General features: G+C 42.1%; 2 protein-coding genes across 2 annotated transcripts in view; one reads left to right on the top strand and one right to left on the bottom strand.

Annotated features, from left to right (window-relative positions):
- The window catches only part of PEAK1 (pseudopodium enriched atypical kinase 1), a 117,175-nt gene extending 90,138 nt beyond the window's left edge, over positions 1–27,037 (top strand). Inside the window, exon 4 of the mRNA XM_028138082.2 lies at positions 24,534–27,037. Coding sequence (XP_027993883.2) covers positions 24,534–25,697 — 1,164 coding nt within the window. The 3' untranslated portion in view covers positions 25,698–27,037. The remainder of the gene's footprint in view (positions 1–24,533) is intronic.
- LOC103303876 (DNA-directed RNA polymerases I, II, and III subunit RPABC4-like) lies at positions 13,749–16,194 on the bottom strand. The gene is made up of 2 exons (XM_054715387.1): positions 16,187–16,194; positions 13,749–13,947 (listed from the first exon to the last, which is right to left on the bottom strand). The coding sequence occupies exons 1-2, from the start codon at positions 16,192–16,194 to the stop codon at positions 13,749–13,751; spliced, it is 207 nt and encodes a 68-aa protein (XP_054571362.1).
- Positions 27,038–27,506: the final 469 nt, after the last annotated feature.

Here is a 27,506-nt window from a genome sequence, read left to right as displayed (position 1 = left end):
TAAATTTCCTAGAGGATTTTAAAAGGAAGTGACTCTAGGACGAGGGCTGAAAGAGTTCGGCCAGTACCCGGAACTCTGGGGTGGCCACTCCAGGAAGATTACAAACAGCTCCGGTTTTATTCCAATGTACACCCTCACTATCAAAAGATCTATATTCTTCATTCTGGTCTCCCAAGTCTGTAATAATGAGGGACTTATATGGGAAGGGTAGAACCCTACTTTAATTAACACATTGCAGATGGATCACAAGAATTCTCACTTCATTTTACACAGTGTTTTACAAAGTATCATACTTTAAAAAGAAATTAGCATGTAAGAACATGTAATAACTTCAAAATGCAATGGGTATTTAATTTTAAAGCGTGCCTTTAACATTTATGTAAAACGTTTTTTGTACTTGTTCAGTAGAAACTTATCTGGCCATTGGGTAAAGCTAGCAATAAAACTACTGGTCCGCAATGTATTAAGTCTAGGACTTTACATCCACTGGTGATGTAATCTCTTGATAATATAGATGTATCGTATATGATCTACCTGGTAACATGGAGGGACACTGCAAACAGTGCTGGAGAACTTGTTTTAGTCTCTTTCGGCCCTCCTTTTCCCAGTCCTCTGCTCTGTTTGTTTTTCCACACAAAGGAAAAAGTCCTCAACTCCAGGGTCTACATGCCCTCCTGCATATGGGGAGGTTGTAGGTATAAGAAGCATGCCGTGCCTCCCAACTAGGGGTATTTTCTTCTAGGCTTTCCTATAATTCTGGTAAGGACTAAGACTTCCTCTGATTCCCACAAGTCTGAGGCTAGTTCCTTAAAATTCAAACCCTGGGGAAGTTGTCAAACTTATTTGACCAAAAGGTTATATATAAAAGACACAATTTTCCTTTTAACAGACTGGAAAAGGACAAAACAAATCCCACACTAAAGGGGTAACATTTTTCTTCAGAACCAGAAATCCTTGTTCTCCATCAGAGGGACAATGAGGCCTGGGCACAAGAAGGAGGTGGCGATCATTTTTAGAGGTGGTATTCTCTGTGTGTGAATAGGGCTTGTAACCTGGTGGAGACAAACTGAACAAGAATTATGACAAGTGATCCAGTGAAAGAAAAGTGATTTAGTGTTCAATGATTCCAAGGTTAAGGATGGGAGAAAAGCAAGTATTAGTCTGGAGAGTTGTAGCTAAACATTCAAGAAAACTAGACAAACTTAGCCTTCAGTTCAATTCATAGCTGTAAAATAAAACTTTAAAACAATTAATTGGAATCAACTCACAATTGTGTATTATAGAGTCTGTTGAAATATAATTTTTCTCCTTAAAATCATTCTTATTCTTATTAAAGATTAATTCATTTATTGCATTAAGTCTAGTTTTAATTTGGCCTGAGTGTCTGCATGAATAAATTAAGAACAACAATTGACTGTATAGGCCAGTGATGGGCAACCTTTTGAGCTTGGTGTGTCAAACTTCACCAAAAAACTGATTATAACTCGGGTAGTGTGTCACTTTGAGGAAAAAACATTATTTTGCAAATGTTTCATCCTCAGGAGCAGCAAATGTTTCATCCTCGGCATGTGGCCGCCTCAGTGGCCATGTGTCATCAGAAATGGCTACGTGTGTCAGTGCTGACACGCGTGTCATAGGTTCGCCATCACTGGTATAGGCTCTTTTACAATCTGTTTTTGCTGGAATTTCATAACCAAGCTTTAATGAGCCCCTTAGGGCAAAGAAGGCAGCCATCTAGCTGCCTTTAATACCTGCAGATTTGGGATGCATTTCTCAAGTTGAGGTCCTCACAGGTGTCTTGAGTTCCTTTTCGTGTCATCTCTCAAGAAAGCAAACTTCGTTCCTTACCTGGAAAGATTGCCATTTACCACATGACCAAGCGAGGTATCACGCTGCTCACATTGGCTTCAAGTCTTCTGGTGACATCCAGAGTCCAGGCTTGTCTCTCTCAGACATGACCACCCCAGCAAAGGTCTTGGTTAATAAAATAATTATTGGAAACTGGTCTTAATTGAATTCATGCAAAAAAAAAACAAAACACTGTTATGACCTATTTATTATGGATTGCCAAAATACAGAGGGATTAGGTAGGGAGAAAAATATATAATTTACTAAATTACTTTGTTTCCCTGTACCTGAAAAACAAAGTTCAAAAATTAGGAATACTCTTAATAAAAGTCACAAAACATGAAATTTGTCTTCTCACACAAATGAATGTATATGAGAGACCTTGACTGTATTGTGAAAAGCCAGTCAACTAAAGTATTCAAAGTATCACCATTGAAAAAGCAAAGCAAGTAAACCTATACATCTGTTTCATGAAGTATAGATGGACCCCCCAGCCAATCCAAAGAGCAGGCTGGGTGGGGTTTCAAGGCTATCTATATATATATATAAATAGCCAGGGCCCGTAACGTACAAAACTAACAGAATGGACAACCAAACACCGGAAGTGAGTCCTGCAGTCAGTGCTACGGGTGCCACGGCGACCCAGCACTGACTGCCGAGGGGGCTGCAGATCAGCCCCACCTCTCTGATCAGGCCCGGAAATAGGCCTGGAGACACTGAATGACATAGAAACTGACCAATCAGAACCAAATCTGGGTGAACTGCGAGGAGCCAATGGCTGCCTCGGAGGCGGAGCTTTTGACACTGACTGGCATAGAAACCGACCAATCAGAACCTACTCTGGGTGAACTGAAAAGGCAGAACCTAAGGTAGGGGCTGAGGAGGGGTTTTAAGGGCAAGAGCTGTTTGGTGTAAGGTGTAAGAAAGCAGTTCAATTTTTTAATGACCAGTTTGGCAGTATAGTGCATATGACTGACTATCAGTCCAGATATAGGGATGATGTATTTTTGTCTGCCAAGAGCATCTCCTCTTGCTGAAAAAGGCTCCCCCCTCCCCATTTAAGCAATCCTAGCCTATATAATCTATCTATACTAATAAAAGGGTAACATGCTAATTAGACCAGGTCGACCGGCCATCTTCTGGACTTCCGACTTCCTTCCAGACAAAGCCATGGTGGGGGCTGAGGCAGGGGCAGTTAGGGGCAATCAGGCCGGCAGGGGAGGGCAATTGGGGACGAGATAAGGCCGGCAGGAAGTTAGAGGCAATCATGCTGGCAGGGGAGGGCAGTTGGGGGTGTGATCAGGCTGGCAGGGAAGGGCCGTAGAGGGCGAGATCAGGCCTGCAGGGGAGGGAAGTTGGGGGCTACCAGGCCAGCAGGAGAGTGCAGTTGAGGGCAAGATCAGGCTGGCAGGGGAGGGCAGTTTGGGACGAGATCAGGCAGGCAGGAGAGGGCAGTAAGGGGCAATCAGGCAGGCAGGTGAGCGATTAGGAGCCAGTGGTCCCAGATTGTGAGAGGGATGTCCTCGATTGGAGAGGGTGCAGGCTGGGATGAGGGGACCCCCCCCCCGCCCGTGCACGAATTTCGTGCACTGGGCCACTAGTCTATATATATAAAAGCCGAGCGACCAGAACGGCAGAATGACCAGAACAACCAGTGGCTATAATGCACACCCCAGCAGCCAGCCCACCAGCCTGACCCGGGCCCTGATCAGCCCCCCCTCCCCTGGCAAGCCCTGCCCCCGAATGGCCCCCAACGCCCAGATCAGGGGCGGGGCTAGCCGGCCAACTACCTGTGGCCCCTACCCCTGGCTGGCCCCACTCATAGCCCCTACCCCCCACCAGCTCGGCCGGATGGGCCCCCATCGGAGCAGCCAGCCAGACCCCACCCATGCACGAATTCGTGCATCAGGCCTGTAGTTTATTATACAACCTCCTGTCTGTAGATCCTAAAATTGCTTTTTTGTTTTCCTTTTTTGTTCATTTTTAACCATTTGCTTGTGTCTTTGGGGAAAATGATGGCTTGTTAGTTACAAGCTAACTGCAAATTGCCCACATTGTTCAGCTTTGTATTAACTTCCTTTTAACATTTTTTCTTATAAACCTTTTATAATTTCACAAACCATTCTACAACTTTTAGGAATAATTAGTTTTAAAAATGTATCTCTATGCATCATGCCTTTTATTACCAAAATCATACAATTTTCAAATTAATAATTCTTAGAAGCCTCAATCCTCAATAACCAAGAAAAGCAAACAACCAGCATTCCTTAGATTGACCCTTATGAACATATTTTAAACATACCTAGTTTCAAAGCACATTCTCAACAAAGCAAAAGACATATCACAGCTCCAAATTCACTTTACAGAATTTTGGTAACAAAGATAAAGCAGGCGATCTGGCAATCAAAGCTGTAATGAAATAATTTGATCTGCACACGTGGTTATGTTTTTCCCAGAAACATGTACTTTTAAAGATGGCCAGACTAGAGTTTTTGACCAGTTACTTGCATTTCAAAGGTCTTAGGAGCTGCAGGGGAGCACTAAAAAGTGCTAAAGGGCCTTAAGCTATAAACCCAAACCCTGCAGTCCTCCTCCATTCTGCCTGGTGATCTAATGCCCTAATGTATGGAAAATGCCTGGATCTACCTCCTCATCCTACTTTAAATGCTTGCCAGCACATGGTGTGGTGTGAACACCAGGGGCAAGCTATGCCCCTCAGGCAAGAGCATTCCCTCTCTGGCTCCCCTAACATTATATTAAAGACCCAAATCCCCTCTGATCCCCACAAGGCTACTCCAAGGAGCTGGAAGAAATCAGGTCTGTGGGGGTCAGGTCCAAGGAGGCTTTGAGGGGATGAGAGAATCCTCTGCTTATGCATGGCTGGGTCCATCTGTGGTAGGGACACCAAGAATGGCAGATCAGCCAGCCTGAGGCAGGATCCCACGAACTCAGTGTCTACCTACCCCCAACCTCAGGCAGGAGGAGGAAAAGGTAGGAAAGTTTGAGCAGATCTCGGGCAATAGAAATCCTAACAAGCGAATAGGCTGGGATTGGGCTGTTTGTAGTGGGTCAAAGTGTGCTGCTTGTGGAGGGAACTCCCAGAGTTGGTGTAACCGCTGGTCATTTCCCTTCTCTTGCATGCCTCAGTTTCTCTCCCCGGTTGTCTAAAACAGCCAAGAGGACCCAGAGCACTGAGTGACCAGCTCTTATGTGCACTCCCTGGACGGGTCAGAGTTTAATTACAGTTGTGTTCTGGAGTCCCTATGAGGCCCCTGCACGTCTTAGGGTTCAACCCAAGACACTTCTGTGAGCTCCTTACTCACTTAACATTTGAGATTCCCGAACCAGAGGAAGGAATTTGCCTCTTTGATCTCCAGAGCCTGGGAAGGAACCCTAGCATTTAGTCGTTGGTTGGACTTTATCTTGCAACTGGCTTGCCTACTGCTTTCTTACTCAGTCTGACAACTAGTTCTGACCCATGCCCGCTTTTAAATGGCCCAAAGGTTGGAGACCGCATTTGGAAAGTGAAAGAGAAAAATGCCTGCTGAAGACGGCAGCCTAATTAAGTGGCTGATGGGCACCCAGCAATGCCTCCCAAAATTACAAAGGAAACATCAAAAGAAGTGATAGGGTCTGTAGGCTTACCATTTGAGGTGGAGAGCTTGGATCCCCGTCAGAACCCCAACACTTTGCTTAGAAAACTTTCAGCTAAATATCCAATTTCACCACTCACAAAGTTCCAACTTCCACAGCTGATAACCAAAATGGTGAGCCTAGGTATTTTCCCCCGGGGTCATGTCTCAAGATGCAGAAGAATGAGCTCTTCGGACCAGAAGATTTAAGCAAAAGTGTAGAAAATTTATTACAAGCAATAATGGGCTGCCCACCTCAAGCCTTGAAGTTCAGGGGTATATATTTCAAAATGCATCTCTATGCATCATGCCTTTTATTACCAAAATCATAAGCCTGCTCTATGTCTATCTGTGTCGTCACCTGATTGATTCCCTCAATTTTTCTTGCCCAGCAACAGACCTGAACTTTCCCTGTTTCTTTGCATTCGCATACCTTGTTGCTGCAGGCCATCCCTTCGCTTCCCAAGCCTCCTGCTTTGAGTTCAGAAATACTTTATTATTTCTGCTTGGTTGGTTCCTGTGATTAGGCTGCTCAAACTGCTGTGTCTGCCCTTGCCTATGTTCTACCTGCTTTTGTTTTCCACTGGACCCCTGACCTATCTGCCTGCATTTCAAGTTAATTCTCTCATTTGTCCTTCTACCCAAAAATAAGCAGCTGGCTTACGTATGTGTGGATGAGGGTGAAGGGGATTGAGCATATTTTCCCAGATAACCTGCTGCTCTCTCATACCGCTGGCATTGTGGGAATAAAGGCTCATAAATGATTCAGCCCTCTTTCTGCTTAATTGTCTCAAGTAGTGACATGCAGCCCAGACCCATTGGTTGTCCGGTTTCATCTCCAAATAGCACTTCAGCATATGAATTTTGGGAGTTCACAATTCAGTTCATAGCATTCTATTCCTGCTCCCCTCCCCATCAAATTCATGTCCTTATTACATGAAAAAAAAAACAAAGTCCAGTGTACCATATAAATATCATTTAAGTCATATATGAGTGAAACTTAAGGTCTGATTCATCCTGAAGCAAATTTTCTCTTGCTGTGAACCTGTGAAACTAGACAAGCTGTGTGCTTCTAAAATATAGTGGTAGATAGGCATGAGATAGGCAATCTCTTTCTAAAAGGGAGAAATTGCAAGGAAGGAAGGGGTGATGCTTCCAAAATCCAGCAAGGCAGATTCCATCAGATCTTAAGGCTTAAGAATAATCTTCTTTGCCCTGACTGGTGTGACTTAATTGGTTGCAGGTTCGATTCCCAGTCAGGGTGCATGCCTAGGTTGCAGGCTTGATCCTGGTAGGGGGTGTGCAGGAAGCAGCGGATCATGTTTTGCTCACATATCAATGTTTCTCCCTCTCTCTTCCTCTCCCTTCTTCTCTCTCTCAAAAAAAAAAAATATTTTTTAAGTCAATAAACTATTCTATTTTTAATTTCTAAAAAAAAAAAAAAAATCCACTTTGATTCAAAACTCTACCCTCTGGATCTATGGGGGTGGCAGCATCATCCCCACAGCTCTGCTGGGTATGCTGTTCTTTGGCTCTTTATAAGGGCCTAAACCACACAGCCCAATATGGGGGCCCCACCCACATGGCTCTCTCTCAAGGTGGCCTTCTTCCCCTGCCCGCCTGCCAGGCACTGGTTGGGGTTATCCTGGCCTTCCATATCTGGAGAGGCAATTTTATCCTTTGAAACTAAGGAGGAAACAAGCTTGTCCCCTGGACCACCCCCTGTGGTGGAAGTAGCAGCCCTAATGATCTGAACACCTTCAGGGTCATTCTTCCTTCTTCCTTTCCTTGAAGAATAAGGCACTTGAACATCTGAATGGCTCTAGGGACCAGTCCTGTGGAATCCCAGAAGTTCTACAATTTTACTTCATTGCATTCCACATTCTCTGTCCTTTTAGTTCAAAGTGGCAGTGCTCTTGTTGATGTAATCTCATCACTATTTGTGACTTGTGCTGAGATGGTTGATTAAGTCCATGAGCCACGTCCCATCAAACAGTTGTTCCGCCACAACCTCAGTGTTCTTTAGAACAAGCTTTGTTTTTTGCAATATGGATAGACTGAGAATTTTCTACATCTTCAAGTTCTGGTTCCTTTTTGCTAAACAGTTCCTTCTTCAATTCTTTTTTCTCTTTCTGCATTTTACTATAAGCAGAAGGAAACAAGCCACTCAACATTTTGCTTAGAAAACTTGCACCTAAATATCCAATTTCACCACTCAAAAGTTCTATCTTCCACAAAATACTAGAACACAGTTTAGCCAAGTTCTTTGCCATTTTATAAGAAATATCACCTTTTCTCCAGTTTCTAATAACATGTTCTACATTTCTGAGATATTTCCAGAATAATCCTTAATGTTTATATTTCTGCCATAAGTCTATCATGCATGTCAGAACTCTTCTAGCTTAGCCCTGCCAGTGTGGCTCAGTGGTTGAGAGTGACCTATGAACCAGGAAGTCATGGTTTGATTCCCAGTCAGGGCACATGCCCAGGTTGTGGGCTCAGTCCCCGGTAGGGGGGCATCCAGGAGGCAGCTGATCAATGATTCTCTCTCCTTGATGTTTCCATCTCTGCTTATCCATTCCTCTCTGGAATAAGTAAATATATATATATTTTTTTTTTTAAAACCTCTTCCAGCTTATTTTCCCTCAGTCCTGCAGACTGGAAAGAGGACACTCCTGGCTTTCAGACAGCTGTGTCTTCATGTGGGGCACTGAAGGTTGGGGTCAGGAAGAGATTATATCACATTAGGGGTTAGTGCTTCAACATATGACTGTTGGGAAGACACAATTCAGTCCATAACTTTATTTTTCTATCAATATGAATAACTTTATTATTTTTATTCATCTTAAACTAAAAGACATCACAACATAGATCAAGAAAATCAAATTTGGAGTCAGCTAACACAGGTCCAAATTCTGAACCTATTTCTGTGTATTCCCAAGCAAATAATGTAATCTCTCTTGGTTTACATGTGAATTATGCTAACTGTTCTGCCTACCTTATAAGATTATTATAATGCATATGTGTTTATGGAGTGGAACTGCTTTTGTAAATTATAAAATGCATATAAATAACATAATGCATTATTGTTTTTAACAGTAGTGGAAAATTACTGCTCAATATTCTTTAGATCGCTCACTATTATTCTTCTTTAATATTAGGCACTAGCCTGAGCATATTTAGATAGGTTCTGCACGTAGATATTTTTTCTCATTACTTCAAAGATGTAGACATCTTTCCTTAAAATTATGAGAGAAAGCTACTAAATGCTAATATTCTCAAGAATTTTAGCATTGCCAAAAATTGGATACAAAATAAGTACCTAATATTAAGGAAAAAATTTAATAGATTATGGGATGTTTGTAACCATTCAAAATAGTAATTGTGGCCCAGCCAGTGTTGCTCAGTGGTTGAGTGTCAACCTATGAATCAGGAAGTCATGGTTCAATTCCTGGTCAAGGCACATGCCCGGGTTGCAGGCTCAATCCCCAGTTAGGGGCCGGGCAGGAGGCAGCCAATCAATGATTCTCTCTTATCATTGATCTCTCTCTCTCTCTCTCTCTCTCTCTCTCCCCCCTTCCCTGTCTGAAATCAGTAAAAATATATTTCAAAAAATAGTAATTATGAAGACTATATGAATCATGAAATATCTTTTTGTAAAATGTCACATGTAAATAGCAGAATACCAAATAGTATGATCGTAACTTTAAAAAAAAATTGACTTACAAAACGGTAATATGCAAATAATTCCTGTTAGAACTGTGATAATTATAGGCAGTTTTTTAAGTATGCCACAAAAAGAAAAGGAAATTATGCCATAATATCTTTTTAATGCAAAAACTAAGGAATTAAGAGATTTTGAATCATTTGACTCTGAGCTCTTTGAAGACAGTTATCATTAGTTATTCCTCTCTGTAGTCCCATCCTCTATCACAAATTATAAATAGCTTCTGTTTCATGATACCCAGCTTTGTATACTCGTCCTCTGTCTGGACTGCTCTTATGGCAAGAGCATTGTCATCTGCAGGTGACCTATTTCAGAGTCATCTGAAGAGTCCTCATTAAAAATGTAGTTTCCTCAGCTACCCCCATACCTACAGAATCAGAATCTCTGAAAGTGAGGCCTAGGAAACTGCATTATTATTAACAAGCATACCCAGGTGCTTCCTACACATAAAATTTGAGGACTATTGATATACATATTTGGATTTTTAAGTCAGACAGACCTGGGTTTAAATTTTTGCTTTTGCAACTTATTAGCTTTGTTACATTGACCCAGTTACTTGCCTTTTGAAAGCCATTGTGAAATATCACAGGCGTCAATATGTACATAGTGATGTATATAGTGCTCAGAGCATCATTTGGCACAAAGTAAGCATTCAGTAAGTGGTAGCTATTTATTTCTTCACTCTCTTCTTATGTACCTAGAAAGCTCCTAAGTTTTATTTTATTTTATTTTTTCTGTGTTAATCCTCACCTGAGGATATTTTTCCATTGATTTTTAGAGAGAGGGGAAAGGAGGCGGAGAGACATACAGAGAGAGAAACATTGATGTGAGAGAGATAACTGTTCAGTGTGTGGAATTTTCTATGTCAGAAGGTGTGGGAGGGTTCTTCTTCCTTCTCTCCAGGCTTGCCCTATGGGTAGCAAGGTAGTGGTGTTGGTCATTACCCCCACCCTAGGAAGGTTCTATAGTGATCAAACCTTGATCAACTCAGCATGCTGGTCAGTAGTTTAGTAGGCTGTTAGAAGGAAGCCCAAATTAGTGATTTCTACGTTTTGCAGTGGGGAGTGGAGGGATGGGACTTTTTTCTCAGTCGCATTCCTTCTGGCCATCTGGTTTCTTTGGAATCCCTGTCCCTGGTTGCTATGCCTCCTCGGGTTTACAGAAATACATATAAATAGGACAAAGGCCTCCCTGGCTACTGTGGCTCAGTTGGTTAGGTGTCATCCGGTACACCGAAAGGTTGCTCGCTTGATTCTTTGTAAGGTCACATGCCCAGGTTGCCGGTTTGATCCCTGGCAGGGGACACATTTTGTTCTCACATTGATGTTTATCTCTCCCCCTCTCCCTTCCTCTCTCTCTCTAAAAATTAATTTTAAAATCTTAAAAAAAGGGGGGGAGGGCAAATACCTTGCCCTCAATTAGCTTATATTACAGTGGGAAACACAAAGGCATCGGTAATTCTTTTTTTAAAAATATATATATTTTATTGATATTTTACAGAGAGGAAGGGAGAGGGATAGAGAGTTAGAAACATCGATGAGAGAGAAACATCGATCAGCTGCCTCCTGCACACCCCCTCCTGGGGATGTGCCCACAACCAAGGTACATGCCCTTGACCGGAATCGAACCTGGGACCCTTCAGTCCACAGGCCTACGCTCTATCCACTGAGCCAAACCGGCCGAGGCAGTAATTCTTAAAGAAGACATTATAATGAAAGTTCACAGTGGTATGCAAAAATGTAACGAGGAATGAATGAACAAAGTCATTGTTAACACTTATCTCAGGGCCAATAAAAAGGGCCTCTGTGTCCACTTCACACTACAGTGAATATAGTGCATGTGGAGAATAGTGGGAAATTAGGCTGTGGAGAGATTTGGGACCAAATTTAGAAGCTTTGAATTATGAACTTAAGAGGTTAGACTTTATTTTTTGTGGGAAGCCACTAAAGATTTTTAAACAAGAGACATAGCATTAGATGAATGATTTTGGAAAAAAAACTATGGTGGAAAAGTTCAGGAATGGAAGCAGAGAAGCCAGTCATTATGATCTTGGAATAGTCCAGGTAAATAATAATGGACCCTGAAATAAGACAGTGGAATAGAAGGGGCAGATGGTGAAAGAACTGAGGCAGGTGGTATACCATGTCTGGTGAGTGGCTGGATGTGGGATGAGAGCAGTAATGCTAAGATTTCAAGCAGCAACAAGCCCAGGAGGGTGGTGATGGTATTAACTGAAATGTGCAATGGGAAGATAAGCTGTTTGTGAGGCATGCCATGGTACAGCCAAGTCGAGAGAAGCACTGTAACCAGATAAAAATGTAGGTTTAGTATTCAGAAGAGAGGTCATGGCTATAAATATGGTTACCCTGTCCTCTCATAGACTTGATTTAGTTCAAATTGTGGAAATGTATGAGATTGTAATCGTAGAGCCTACAAATTGGGAAAGGAAAGGCCCACACATCTACGGGATCCAAATTAGGAGAATTTGGAAGGAAGTACCAAAAAGGGAGGACCCATAGATCAGAGAGTCCAAGGTTGCAGAAGGGATGAGCAGAAAAGGAGAAGGTAGGAGTTCTCAGTTTCTGATAAACCTTAAGAAAATACAATCTTGGTAATACAGGGAGTTAGAGGGAGTAAGGAATGGGGAGGGTGTGCAGGCAATAAGCCCGGCCTACTTTTTAACTATTTTGGCCAAATCAATGCCCAGACAGTCTTTAATCTTCAACTCCTATTTCTGTCTCCTTCGTCTCCTTTTATCCCCTCATTATTACCTTCTGGTGAGCTACATAGATAGGACCATTTGTCTCTGGGCTGCATAGTGGCTGGCCTCCAGCACTTCCCTGCTCGAAGTAAAATCTAGCTTGCTTTTTGTCCCTTTCAAAGAATCTGGGTAGCTACTGACCATACCCATAACCCTCAAAGAGACTCAAGTTAACTTTAGAGGGTGGACCTTCATCATTCTACACAGGAGGAAACTGAGGCCAGCGAGGAGCAATTACTTCTGCATAGGGAAATCCGCTTCATAGCAGGCTGCCTCCTGAGTCCTACATGGAACCTGTCATACTTTATCAGTAGACTGATCCTGTTGTGCTTCAGTGTTTTCCCTGAATGGAAAAATGACATCCTTTTGCCTAGAACAGGTATGGGGAATCTTTTTTCGGCCAAGGGCCATTTGGATATTTATAACATCATTCGCAGGCCATGCAAAATTATCAACTTAAAAATTAGCTTGCTATATTTGGTCAAACATTTAATTAACTCACCCATAATGCCTTGGCAGGGCCAGACCAAATGATTTCGCAGGCTGGGAGTTACCTACTCCTGGCCTAGAAACAGGGTGAGTAGTTGGTAAAATGATGGCTAAGTCTTATGAGATCATTACTATATAACAAATGCTGCTATGTGGAAACATATGGGAAATTTGGATGAAATTACTTTCAGGAGATGATGAAAATCTCACATAAGCAGAAAGTGTAAATTTCTGGCTTATCTTTCCAATAGTTCCAAAATTAATGTAATGCAGGCATCTTCTCTTTTTAATGTAGTCCAAGTCTCTGTTCTCAAGGCTCAGTGAAGATGTGTACTTCCCTACAACAGCAGTGGTACTGCTTCCTCTCTTCCAGTTAATGCCAAGAACCTTATTAAAAGCCTGTAATAAAGTAGTGGAGATCATCACCTTTTTTTGCATTTTGACTCCAGAGTCTCTCCTTCTCTCATTTAGGTAGATACTGAGAAAGCAAAATACTAAATGGAAAGGCATTAGCAGGAATTTGATTGATAAGAATTTATAACTAGAGGGGAAGCAGGAATTTGATTGATAAGAATTTATAACTAGAGGGGAAATCACTTCCATTTTCATAATTCAACACAAATATGCCCAACAGTGAAACTTCGCAGAAAGCAGTTGATCAGCAGCCAACTATATATATTGATAGCCATCCTAGATCAATGTCCACTTCATTTCAGGACTTAGTGCTTACAGAAGTATGTAAGAGTCTCAACTGGGGGTTAGTTTAGAAAAGAGAGGTTTGGGGTACTCATGAAACCTGAAATCAAAATGAATTTTCTAGTGAAAAAAGGGAGTCCTGCCCCAGCCCTTCGCCACCCTCTTGTCTGTGTCCATGGATAATGCATATATGCATATAAGAACTTTGTTTAATCTCTTCCCCACTCATCTTTCCTGTGAGAATTGTCAGTCTGTTCCATTTCCATGCCTCTGATGCTATTTTATTCACCAGTTTATTCTGTTCATTAGATTTCTTATTCATTTATTTTGATTTTTAGATTCAATGTTGATAGATATGTATTTATTACCATTTATTGTTCATATATTTTTTGAACTGAACAAAAAACAATCTTTATAATAGACACCTAAATACAATATGGTTTTTAAAATGAAACATGTGTATATAGTTGTATTCATAAAGGTAAGTATACTCATGTGTATATAGTTGTATTCATAAAGATAAATATATAAAAACTATACAACAATAACAGCAAATACAAATACAAACAAATATATTCTTCTGAATTCCATTTCATTAAGCATCAAAAACCACCAATCTTTTAGTCCTTTTCTTGTACATTATTCTGTATCCACATTCTCTGCATCTGATTGGATCCATGGACTTCATTTCATTTTCTGCGTGACATTCTCCACAGATATGTATCACTGGCTGCTGCTTTGGGGGTTGGACATCCTTCTGGGTGTTAATCCTTAGCACCCACACACTCCTCTCGCTGTGATTCCAAACAGCTGGTTCATATTTTTTATCTTTTTCTTCTTCCTTTTCTTAAAGAATACCCTTCAACATTTCATGTAATACTGGTTTGGTGGTGAGGAACTCCTTTAGCTTTTTGTTGTCTGTGAAGCTCTTTATCTGACCTTCAATTCTAAGCGATAGCTTTGCTGGTTAAGTAATCTTGGTTGTAGGTCCTTGCTATTAATCATTTTGGATATTTCTTGCCACTCCCTTCTGGCCCGCAAAGTTTCTGTTAAGAAATCAACTGATAGTCAGATGGGCACTCCCTTGTAGGCAATTAACTGCTTTTCTCTTGCTGCTTTTAAGATTCTCTCTTTGTCTTTAGCACTTGGCATTTTAATTATGATGTGTCTTGGTATGGTCCTCTTTGAGTTCCTCTTGTTTAGGACTCTCTGTACTTCCTGGACTTGTACTCTATGTCTTTCACCAGGCATGGGAAATTTTCTATCATTATTTCTTCAAGTAGGTTTTCAATATCTTGCTCTCTCTTTTTCCTTCTGGCACCCCCATAATGCGGATGTTGGTACACTTGAAGTTGTCCCAGAGCCTCCTTATACTATCTTAATATTTTGGTATTCTTTTTTCTTTTTGCTCTTCTGATTGAGTGTTTTTTGCTTCCTCATATTTCAAATCATTGATTTGAGTCTCAGAATCCTCTATTCTACTGTTGAATCTCTGTATATTATTCTTTATTTCAATAGGTGTATGCTTAAGTTCTGACTGGTCCTTTTTCATGTCTTTGACATTTTCACTAAGATCCTTGAAAGTCTCATGAAGTTTCTTGAGTAATCTTATAAATGTGGTTTTTGAACTTCATATCCAGTAGTTTGCTTTCTTCCATTTCTTTCATTTGTGACATGTTTCTTTGTCTCCGTATTTTGGCTGCTTCCCTATGTTTGTTTCTATGTATTGGGTAGAGTTGCTATGTCTCCTTGAGTTGGTAGAATGGCCTTGTGTAGTAGGTGTTCTATAGGCACAGTGGCTTAGCCTCCCCAGTCACCAGAGCTGTGCACTCTAGGTGCACCCCTTTGTGGGCTGTGTGTACAGTCTTGTTGTAGTTGAGCCTTAATTTCTCTTGGTGTCACTGGGAGAAATTAACCTCCAGGCCAACTGGCTGTGAGGACCAGCTGTGACTACAGTGGGAGAGTTGCTGTGCAGGAGACATCAGTGGATCTGTGCAGCAGACTTGCTTCAGTGGATCTTTGGTGCTCACTGAGTCTGCCCTTTGAGTGTGTTGCTTATGGATGTGTAGAGTTGTAATCTAGTATGGTCTGACACTGTGTTTACTGGCTCTTGGGTCTCCAGGGAGGTACAAAGTCAGCCACTGCCTGGGGCCACCCAGCAGGAGCTACAGAGAGATCTGCAGATTCCTTCTATTTGTATCGGTGAAGGAAGGCAAGCTGATGCTAGTGCCAGGTCTTGTGCCTTTTGTTGATAGGTTTGGCCCACCCTGACCCAGCTGTAGCTTCTTTGAGAGATTTTAGCAAAATCTGAAGCCTGAGCAAGGGCAGGCCATTCATAGGCAAAAGCCTCTATACACAGGTTGGGTGGGGCTGTAAATTGTATGGGGCAGGGTCTCAGGGAATCACCGGTGGAGCAAATAGAAGTCACTGCCAGTTAGCCCTGTGACCGAGGAGGTTCCAACCCAGGAACAGTGATCCCTGTAAGTACCTCTGTCTGAGAGAAAGCCACCCCTGAGTTCCTGCTCTGATGCCAGACAATTCAGTTCCTCCTCATATGTGTCTGGGTCCCCCAGAGCCTCACCATGGTGCTGGAGCTCAGAGGAAGCGGGACCTTGTAAGTTCAGTTCAGGTGCCAGCCCTTTAATGGGAACAGCTGGGTCACCAGTAGCCTCCATCTCACTGAACCCCAATCCCTGCTGGTTTTTACAGCCTGTAGTTATGGGGACTTATATTCTCAGCTCTGGGAGCCTGGGCTGGGGGTCTGGTGTGGGGCTGGGACCCCTTGCTCCTCATAAGGGGCCTCCACTGAGACGATCTCCCTCCCAATTAAAAAAGCTGCAAACCAGGTGCTGGTCCAGCCTGTTTGGCGCCTCTGCTCCTCCCACCAGCCTCAGTGTGCTTTTTTCTTTACTTCTCTAGTTATAGGACTTCCATTCAGCCATCTTTCAGGCAGTTCTGAATGATGGTTGTTCTGTTGTTTAGTTGTAATTTTGATGTGACTGTGGGAGGATGTAAGTACAGGCGTTTACTTACGCTGCCATCTTGGTTCTCTCTGAGAGCCATTATTTTTAATAGTGAGGTGAGAGGATATAGCTGGGAATTATAAATTTGATTCAAATTAATTTAATTCCTACTCTGGGACCTGAGCTGGGTATTGTATTGCTCTGAGCCTCAGTTTCTTTAGTGTCAACATCCTGGGTGTCATTCTGTCAGTCTAGAGAATTGGCTCAGGAACTCTCATGATTTTCTTTTGAGCTGAAAATGAGATTTCCTGCTGATAAAGTGGAAGTAGGCTGAAGGCATACTAGGCCAGCTGGGCCAATAATGGAAAAATAAAAGCCAATGTAAAATGTTATCAAAGAATCCTGTATTTTGTAATTATCGCTTTCTTTTGGGGGAAAGAGAAAATTGAATAGATGGATGAAGAGTAATGTTGTTTTATGCAGCAAAACAACTTGATTGGCCTGGACTCAGTGGACAGATCACATTTTTCAGTTTTTACTCATTTGTGTAGTCAGGTTATGAGTATTTATTACTCAGATTTTTCTGCGTTTGCTTCCTCCCCATCACCCTGCCCACTTCCATCTGTTTAATAAAAGCTGTTCTTATATTCCAGCTGCGCTGAGTAAATAAGCCCTGTGGTTACTCCAGATCACATGGAGCCTTTCTCAGTAATTTGTATAGACATATTCAGCATGTACTGTGTACCTTGCTCTGTGCTAAGCCCTAAATATACAAAACTCTGCTTTTAAGGCAGACAAAAAAAATGTGATAAGTAATAATAGAGACATGCATAAGATATAGAAGAAACACAGAAAGGAAGTTTAGGATATTTAGCACTTTCTCTCTTTAACAAAAGTGACACATGAGAAGGGCTTTGAAAGAATAGGTAGGAATCTCTTAGGCAGATGAACTATGAAGAGGGGCCCCAAACAGAGAAAACGTTTGGAGTGGGTAGGAGGGAGCTGGCCGTAGGTAGTTCAATATGGCAAAAGTGGAAGAGAGGTGAGAAATAAGACTGGAAAGAGAGGCCAGGCCAGGACCTTATGTTGTCAAGATAATGGGGAGTGGCCAAGAAGTTTAAATAGGCAGGCAATATCCTTTTTTCTTTTTCTTTTTTTTTTAAGGTGGCTCTGGTGGCCATGTGGAAGGTTGTTGAGGGGAATCACATGAGAGGCAGGGAGACCAATTGGAAATATTTTATAGTGTTCTAGGAAAGTGCTAATAGTAGCAACAGAAATGGAAAAAGAATAATTTAAAAGTTATTTGGGAAGAAAATAAATAGAAATTGGTATTTATTTGGATGTAGGTAATACAGATGGCGGAGAAATAGATGTTGGGACGGATAACAGCTTTATTCACCAAGGGAGGGGGTACTGAAAGAACAGGGGTTTGGTGGGAAGAAGAGTTCAGGTTTGGTTATGTTGAATCTAAGGCATCTATGGGATAGGACATATATGGGGAGAAATCAAGTAGGCCATTGTACATAGGAATTTAAATCCCAGACACAAGTTTGGGTTACAAATGTAGATGTGGAAATCAGCAGTATATCAAGCAAGCTATGATCTTGTCTAAGAGAGTCAACGAGAAAAGAGGACACACCCTCCAAGCACCAGCATTTCAAGGAGCCTTTGGGAGGAAGAGTCAAATAAGGAAGAATGGGATAATACCACTCCATTCAGCGACTAGTTTATTCCATAGGCATGCATCCTGTTTTGCCAAATACCTACCTTTTCTCCCCACCTTCCTACTTTGTTGCCTTAAACTGGTTATCTGTTCCACTCCTCAGTATTGAAAGAGTAGTTAAATGTACCTCTTCTTTTCCGGTTCTAGGCTGAGCACTCTGAAAGGATCAGTGGTATTGTATATACTGTAATGTTGTCTTCTCCTTTCAGCTTCTTTAATGAGGCCTTATAATCAAAGCTGTGTAAGTTAACCAAATTGAGATTATTATTACAAACATAAATGTTTTCTAATGGCTAATTAGCCTGAAAGGTATGTAGATCAGTTGCCATGAATAACACAGAAAATGGGCCCCTGTCCTGAAGAGAACGTGTGAAATTAAACTTTTTGGGTTGTGTGTGAGGAATCATTGTTAAGCTCTGTTTCCCCACTAAGATTGGGCCCGTGTAATGTTATGTGCTTCAGCCTGCAGCTGAGAAGGTCTCAGTGACGGGCAGTTTGGCTCTGATTGTAGAAGCATGGTTTGTTTCTGTTTTTCCCGTTTCCCAGCACATGACTTATCGGTGGTTGAGGAATCCCCACCCCACTGTATTTGGCCTACAGAGTGGAAGTTCTGAGGCACTGTCAGATACTTGTTTGAATGATCAGTTGATATTAATCAGTATTTCTCCTTCCCCTTCTCTGTCCTCACTCATCTTCATTAACTCAGACAAGTATTCAATTTCCCCTCAAGCCTCTGTTTTTGTGACAGTGTGTTATTCACTTTGGTAGGTGTGTAATGACCAACTAGCTGGCTATCCCTTTGATGTTCTTCAGGCACCCTTTGGAGAAGTAACGCAGGAAGGTGTGCCCTGTGAGCAGGCAAGTGGGCAAGGATCATGTGTCTAGGATGGGCACCTCTTCCCTCTGTGCTCTTCACACCAAGTGTTCCTTTTGCATGAATTTGGCATTGCCACCTCCTTAGAACCCAAAACTATTCCAGAAAAAGGACCTATGACATATTTTACAAGATTCAACTTTTACCAGCCTGGTTTTGTTCTCCCGCTGCCAGTTTACATGTAAATCCCTCCTGGTCTCGATATTGCATTTCCTTCTAGTATTGCTGTGGCTCAGGCTGTAGTAGGGTTTCTCGCTGCCCCCGCCCCCCCCCCCCCTTTCAGAAAATGTAGACAGTACAGAACCTGACAAAATTGATAGCCTTTTAAATAAGTTTTCTCATACATAGTCAAAACAAAAGTGAGACGATTTTAATCCCTTTTAAAAAGGGGGATCCTAAATGAAGATATGAGACCATTCCAGTTCCAGTTTTGTTCCTATTTCAAAATTTGGGGGAGCCTAGGAGTTCTGTGGAAATCATTCTTCCTGAGGTGTGGAATCTTTCTTGAGATATCTCCAGTTTAAGGCAGTTACTCTTTGTAAGGAAGGACTATGAATTCCTTTTAAGAAAGATAAATGAAAATTGGAGGCTAAGAAGTTACTAATACCTGGTAGAGAAAATGCAGGGTAAGAGAAGAAAGAAAAAACAGGAGGAGTCCTATTCATTTGTTCTGGAAAGAGTGGCTTGATTTCTGAAATAACTTTTGGAACTAGAAATTTGAAGTCAGGTTGCTTTGAGTTTTTTTTAAAAAACTAAAAGTCAAGTTATTAATATTTGAAAAATGGCTACCATGTCGTTCATAGAAGAGTATAATACTCTTAACAGCATTGCAGAGACTCCATAATAAAGATTTGTGAGATCCACATCATATGACAAATCCTATTATGGAAATCTCTGTAAGTCTGTGTTTTGCTTGTAACTGTTTTCATAGTTATGTGCCACTTAAAAGCCCTAGTATTTTGCTTCCCTCTTTCATACTCCCAGTATTCTCCCTTTTTCCTTTTCCCTTAAAACTAGAGTGACCTATTATTCTGCAGTCTTTTTACATATTGTAAGATGAAGAGATGAAGAAGTGTCATCTCCTCAGTTTGGCCATTTAGGCAGACCATTTTCCTTCAGAGCACCCAAAATGGTTGGGCAGTTTATCATTTCTTCTTCATAAATCACTTTGAACCTTTATCTCAAGTTAATCTGTGAAGCTAAACAAAAATTCTTGTTGTAATATCCGTGTTCTTATTTACTCACAAAGCTCTGGGGAATCTTACAAAAAAATTTTTTTGTGTGTAGATACAATTAGAGTATCACGTTTAGAATAGTAATCACAATTAAAATACCTTCTTTGTTTCTAATGCCAAACCAGAAGGTAGCACATTGTTGTGTATCTGTGTGTATGTGTTTAGTGCAACTTGACATAGTGAAAACTACAGATTGGCCAAATAGTTCATTCCTTCTCTCTCTCTTCCCTTTCTCTTCTCTCTTCGCCTTAGGTTGGCCTATCTTGGATCAGAGCACACTGCTGGTCTTAACTTGTTTGTCAGGGCTGGCCCTAGCATGGAGATGTTGAACTTTAGCTGCCCTCTACCAAACCAATGGTCAGAAAGCCTCACTGCTAGGACAAGTGACTTTCTGGACTCAAAAGAAGTATTCATTTTTCTGTCTCGCGCTCTTTGTTTGCAAGTTGTTAATTGTTTTTGTCATTATCAACGTTACATTTGTGCAACTTTGAGATTTATAGATATAGTCTATATACTTGACTTCATTTTTTCTAGGCCACTGTCCTCTGAAGTAGGTTTCAGTATTCTTAATATTGTCTCCTTTATTTGGGAGACTGGGACCCAGAGAAATTAAGTGAAATGCCCAAAATTACACAGCTAGTGGTGGAGCTAAATCCCAGGCCTCCTAAATCCTTGGTAAGTGTCCTTTCTATAATGTGACAGCTAGAGTTTAACTACTCAATCTCAGGCAGCCAAACTCAGTACTATTTGATTGACTTTTCAAAGACTGAGGAGAGCAGGCAATGTGATATTGAGCAAATTATTACAACTGGAAATGGAGTTAATGGTGCTGTGTCCTGGATCCAACTCCACACAACTAAATGATGACTAGTATAGGATTTTTAAATACCTGGTGACACATAAACATGAAATCTTGTCAGTAGTACAGTGTAGAAAGAATTCATGTTGTGATCGATGGGCATATAAGAATATATGTTATATTGCATGTGCTGAGACACTGAGAGCTTTCTAAAGATAATATTTTCTGCAAGATATATGTTTGAACTTGAATTCAGCCTGGGGTTATCTCTGTTTCAATACCAGAAGTTTGTTTAAAGAGGAAATGCTTATCATACCCTCAGACTGGTAGGCAGATGGTGGAAGACTTGGAAGAAACTTGTTTTCAAAGAGAGAGAGGGAAAGAGATTTCTGTGGCAAGCTCAAGCCTCTATAATCAATGTGTATAAATACAGTAAGTTAAAGAGGGATGTTCCTCTCCCCCTGATATTCCTTTGCTTTTGGCCTTTTTTAAAAATATGTGTTTGAATAGAAATCAGAATATGCTCCTTCTCAGAACTGGGGACCCTCCTAAGAATGTGTACATTTTTTCTTTTTAAACAAAAATGACTAGAAAATCTTTTTTTAAATTTTGCTTTTTTTCTGAAGTAGTACAATAAACAGGCAGTGTAAACACTGCAAAGTGCCTGTTGCTGGGGACTTTGATGTCTGAAATATGGCAGTGCTCCCCTTGAGGAGAAAGAGCAGAAAACGTGTTCCTCAATTAACAGGTTGCAGAGGAGCTGCCCTGACTGACCAGGCTGCAGTAACCTATGACCTAGTGTTGCAGAGTGAGTTTTCCATTGTCAGCTTCTCCATCTCATATCACAAGGATAATCAGTTCAGGGGGGATTTTACTTTTTGCTTTCTTAACCTTTTAAGACTAGAAATACAATAGTTGATTTAGTATGTAGGACTTTAGGCTAATGTTTTTGAACAGAAACTCTTCCTTGATTCATAACCACTTAATAAAGTTCCTTTTGAAAGGACTTATTGCCTGAATATTATGCCTTAAATAAGGTACGTTAAGAGAAAACATGAAACTCAAAGTCCTGCCATTGAAATGTTGGTTTTGCTCTGACTAGGTCAGACCAGTGATTCTCTCAAATCTTTATCTCTACCTTGCCAGTGATCACGAGTGCCTGAGTGGTAACCATCACATGACACTCTCCTGACTAGTGGTAAATGAAAATGGGAGACTAAGAAGTTACTTTGATAACTGGTAGAGAAAATACTGGGTAAGGGAAGAAGGTGCAAACTGATAGTGCTGAGCTGCCCTTGCACTTTTTTTTTTAAATTCTTAGATAACCAGCCTACTTTGAAGGGTTAGTGTAAGGACTGTAGATAATATACATAAAGTACTAAGCATGTAAACAGTCGTTATTACTATCATTCAGTACAGGACTATGCTTTCTGAAGACTTCACTATAACACTTTATTCCTAACCAGCCACCTTCCCATTAATCCTCCTTTACACATCGTAAGCCTGGTTATGAAAGTGTGTGTATATATATATATACATTTTGTCCAGCAATATATTTTTTTAATTTAATAAATCTTTATTGTTCAGATTATTACAATTGTTTCTCCTTTTTCCCCCCATAGTTCCCCTCTACCCGGTTCCCACCACACCCTCTGCTTTTACCTCCCCCGCACTGTCCTCATTCATAGGTGTACGATTTTTGTCCAGTCTCTTCTCACACCCCCAATACCCCTTTCCCCCTGAGAATTATCAGTCCACTCCCTTTCTATGCCCCTGATTCTATTATATTCACCAGTTTATTCTGTTCATCAGATTTTTTATTCACTTGATTTTTAGATTCACTTGTTGATAGATATGTATTTGGTGTTCCTAATTTTTATCTTTACTTTTTTCTTCTTCCTCTTCTTAAAGAATACCTTTCAGCATTTCATATAATACTGGTTTGGTGGTGATGAACTCCTTTAGCTTTTTCTTATCTGTGAAGCTCTTTATCTGACCTTCAATTCTGAATGATAACTTTCCTGGGTAGAGTAATCTTGGTTGTAGTTTCTTGCTATTCATCACTTTGAATATTTCTTGCCACTCCCGTCTGGCCTGCATAGTTTCTGTTGAGAAATCAGCTGACAATCGTATGGGTGCTCCCTTGTAGGTAATTAACTGTTTTTCTCTTGCTGCTTTTAATATTCTCTCTTTGTCTTTTGCTCTTGGCACTTTAATTATGATGTGTCTTGGTGTGGTCCTCTTTGGATTCCTCTTGTTTGGGGTTCTGTGCACTTCCTGGACTTGTTGGTCTATTTCTTTCACCAGGTGGGGGAAGTTTTCAGTCATTATTTCTTCAAATAGGTTTTCAATATCTTGCTCTCTCTCTTCTTCTGGCACCCCCATAATTCTGATGTTGGTACGCTTGAAGTTGTCCCAGAGGCTTCTTACACTATCTTCAAATTTTTGGATTCTTTTTTTCTTTTTGCTTTTCCGGTTGAGTGTTTTTTGCTTCTTTATATTTCAAATCTTTGACTTGATTCTTGCGTTCCTCTAGTCTGCTGTTGGGTCTCTGTATAATATTTTTTATTTCAGTCAGTGTATGTTTAATTTCTAGTTGGTCCTTTTTCTTATCCTTCAGGGTCTCACTAAATATATCGGCCTTTTCTAGGAAATTCTTGAAAAACCTTATACCGTGGTTTTGAACTCTATATCCAGTCGTGTGTTTTCCTCCATTTCTTTCGTTTGTGATCTACTTCTTTGTCTCTGCATTTTCTCTGCTTCCCTGAGTTGGTAGGGTAGCTTTGTGTGCTAGGTGTCCTATATGGCCCAGTGGGTTGGTCTCCCCATTTACCTGAGGTGGACACTCTTGGTGCACCCCTTTGTGGACTGTGTGTACAGCCTTGTTGTAGTTAAGTCTTGATTGTTGTTGGTATCACTGGGAGGAATTGACCTCCAGGCCAATTGGCTGTGAGTATCAGCTGTGTCTACGCCAGGAGAACTTCTGTGCTGGAGACAGCCTTATGGGACCAGACTTGCAAAATTGCAAAAGCCTCTGTGCTCAGCTTGGATGGGGCGGAGTCTCAGGGCTGAGCAGACAGTCTTGGCTTACCGTCAGCTCTGCCCTATGAGGCCCCTGGGTCTCAGTGTCCCTTGGTAATCGCTGCAAGCACCTCTGAGAGAAAGCCGCCCTCGAGTTTCGCCCGCTGCCAGACAATCCAGTTTCTCCCCCAATGAATCTGGATTCCCAGATTCTCGCCCAGAACTGGAGTTCAGAGCAGTCAGGAGCTTCCGGTTCCCTCCAGCTAGAGAAAGCCTGCGCCACACTCAGCAGTCAGTCCTCTCTGTGCACACTTGTGCGTGCACCTCCAGACCTCTGCCTTTCGCGGCTCCCCTGAGTTTCCACCTGACAGTCCAGATTCCCCCCGTAAGAGCGTGGGTCCCCAGGGGCTCGCCCAGAACTGGGGTTCAGTGCAGTCAGAACTGGGGTTCAGTGCAGTTGGGAGCTTCCGACTCCCTCCCACTAGGGAAAGCCAGTGGCAACCTCAGCAATCAGTCTTCTCTGCGCGCACTCGTGTGCCTCCAGACCCCTGCCCGCTGTGGCTCCCCTGAGTCTCCGAGTCTCCGTGTGGCTTTCTCTCTACCTGATAGTCCAGACTCCCCCCGTATAAGCCTGGGTCCACAGGGTTTCACCCGGAACTGGGGTTCAGTGCAGTTGGGAGCAGCAGTTTAGGTGCTTACCTATGCCGCCATCTTGGTTTCTCTGAAAGTGTATTTTAAATTGTATTATTTGCTTTCTTCTTTCAGATCTGTAAGAGCAAAGCTAAAGAATCTCAGCAGTATTATCACAGCTTGGCTGTTCGTCAGAGTCTGGCTGTCCATTTCAATATCCAGCAGGACTGTGGTCATTTCCTTGCTGAAGTCCCTAAGCGTCTGCTTCCCTGGGAGGATCCTGATGCCCCTGAAGAGGAAGAGAATGAAACACAGGAGAATGAAGAAGAAATGAAAGGAGAAATTGATGGGAAAAGCCCAGAGTCCTGCTTTGAAATAGAGTCATCCCAGAAAGAAAGCCAGGGAGTCATTAGCAAGAAGCAGAGAAGTCACGTTGTAGTCATCACCAGAGAGGTTCCCTATCTCACTGTGGCTGATTTTGTGCAGGACTCTCTCATCCAGCATGGGAAAAGCCCTGATTTGTATGAGAGGCAAGTGTGTTTGCTGCTGTTACAGCTGTGCTCTGGCCTTGAACACCTCAAACCCTACCACGTCACTCACTGCGATCTACGTCTGGAGAACCTGCTGCTTGTCCACTACCAGCTGGGGGGAACCACCCAGGGCCTTGGGCCTAAAGAACTCAACCCCACCTCATCTTGTCTCACAAGGCTTATCGTCAGCAATTTCTCTCAGGCCAAGCAGAAGAGCCACCTGGTGGATCCTGAGATCCTCCGTGACCAGTCCCGCCTTGCCCCAGAGATCGTAACAGCCACCCAGTACAAAAAGTGTGATGAGTTCCAGACAGGGATCCTCATCTATGAGATGCTACACCTGCCCAACCCCTTTGATGAGAACCCAGAACTGAAGGAGAAGGAGTACACTCGAGCAGACCTGCCTCAAATCCCACTCCGCTCCCCCTATTCTTGGGGCCTTCAGCAGCTGGCCAGCTGCCTCCTGAACCCCAACCCTTCTGAGCGTATCCTCATTTCAGATGCTCGAGGTATCCTCCAGTGTCTGCTCTGGGGCCCCCGGGAAGATCTCTTCCAGGCTTTCACCACTGCCTCCAGCCCAGTGCAGAGGAATGCCCTGCTCCAAAACTGGCTGGACATCAAGCGAACATTGCTGATGATCAAGTTTGCTGAGAAGTCCCTGGATAGGGTGGGTGGGATCAGCCTTGAGGACTGGTTATGTGCTCAATATTTGGCTTTTGCCACTCCAGACTCCCTCAGCTGTATTGTGAAAATCCTGCAACACCGTTAATGTATCCTGGTTGCTGCTTTTATTTTATCTTCTCCTTCTTCAAGTCACCCACACACTTTCACATCCTAGTACTCACACAGAATTCAAGGAAAGAAGAGAGACAAACTGTTCATTCCTGTCCACGAACAAATGCATTTACTCAGAAGGTTATCCACAGCTTCAAATCAAGTGATAAGCTGAGTCTGTCTTAACTTCACAGAATTTCAACTGCACAAACATTCAGTTTACTTTCCATTGGAGCACTTTTCACCCTAATTGCCCCACAAATGCAGGTAAAAAATGAAAATGAACATTTTTGAAGGGATAGCTCCTTTGGTATGAACTCAGTGAATTATGTCCAGTTGCTCCATAATTCTGAATTTTACCTGTCTTTTTAACATCAAATATTTATTCTCTCTAGCAGTAGATAGATTTGGCCAATTCTTACCATCATCCACTAAGCTCTCACAGCAGACTCTTTTCCTCCGTTACCAGGCAGAACTGCCATCCTTAGTGTCCATCCAGTTTTGGTTCCTGGGACTATATTCTTCGTTACAGTGGATAGTAGAAGGACAAGGAGAGAACCCATCCCTTGGATCATGGACCCATTTTCATTTCTATTATCAATAAGGAGGTGTACTGCATGAAGGATGGCCCTAACAATTTCCCCTCCGCTGCTACTGCCTGATTCTCCTTCACCTCTACTCCGTCCCCACTTGCCAATGAAGTTTGGGTTTATTGGCCACCTGTGGTTTGTTACGGAGCTGACCCACAGCTGTCACCCATTCCTCATCAGAGTGGAGTGCAGTTTAGATCTTGTAAAGAGCTGGCAATACAGAAGGAGATGATTTTTCTGCATTTGCAGTTCTCTAGGGACCGTTGGGGAATAGAGTTTAAAGTACTGTTCTTTGATTACTGTCAAAGTTGGCAGCCAGAGCTAGTGGTGCCCAGATTATAGCTTTTTTTCTCAAGCATTAATTGGCCAGCTTCCTTCTATCAGTAGCCAGTATTAACTAGTCTACCAAATACTATAGATAACTGCCCTGAATGAAACAGCTGTCAGTCCATCTACAAGATTTCCTTAGAGGGCATGGCACAGATGGCTGTTATAATTGCCAGAGGCAGGAGCAGGGAAGAAGGCCACGGATAAGACTGCTGCTGACCACCTCCTCAGGATGCTGACCTTTTCTGGAGAGACTGCCTCCCAGTTGCCCTGGCACATTGCTCCTTATGATTCTGAAATGGCTCTAGAGCACAGCTGACAGGGAATTTTTATTGCTGAGGGGGGTGGCTGAAAGCTGTTTACAGTATGTGAGGTCTGTGCTCCTTTCCTATGGATAAATGTGCAATTTTTCTATGTATTTTTTAGCTGTGTATTGCAGTGATTATGTTGCAACTTTACGTGAAGCAAAATCTATAGAAATCTTTCCCTTCTTCCCTTGGCACATATTTGCGCTAATAGACACCTTCCATGGGAGGGTGTGAGTGTGTGTATGCTTGTTTTATTCAAAACTATAAGTATCTGTTTATTTCAATCTTGCAATCCCAGAAGTCACTCAGACAATGTGAGTGTCCATACACATGTGTGCCTATGTGTGTGCACATGCATGATAGAGGTAGAGAGGGGCCAGGCTTCTGGGAGAACAACCTGTGGCAGACTTGATAGACTGTTCTCTGCACCTGGTCAGTGACAGAGCTTTTGGGACCCTCAGTCCTAGTGTAGGGTTTCTTAAAGTCAGGAATGGCTGTGCAGTATTACTTAGATAGCACATTAGTGGCCTTTTGAAATTTCTGTTTTTAACATTTTTAACAGCCTTTCATGTGATTCAC

The sequence above is a fragment of the Eptesicus fuscus genome, chromosome 5 (assembly GCF_027574615.1).
Source record: "Eptesicus fuscus isolate TK198812 chromosome 5, DD_ASM_mEF_20220401, whole genome shotgun sequence".
Taxonomy (NCBI): domain Eukaryota; kingdom Metazoa; phylum Chordata; class Mammalia; order Chiroptera; family Vespertilionidae; genus Eptesicus; species Eptesicus fuscus.
Note: the sequence above shows the minus strand (reverse complement) of the source record. Positions and strands in the feature narration are given on the sequence as shown.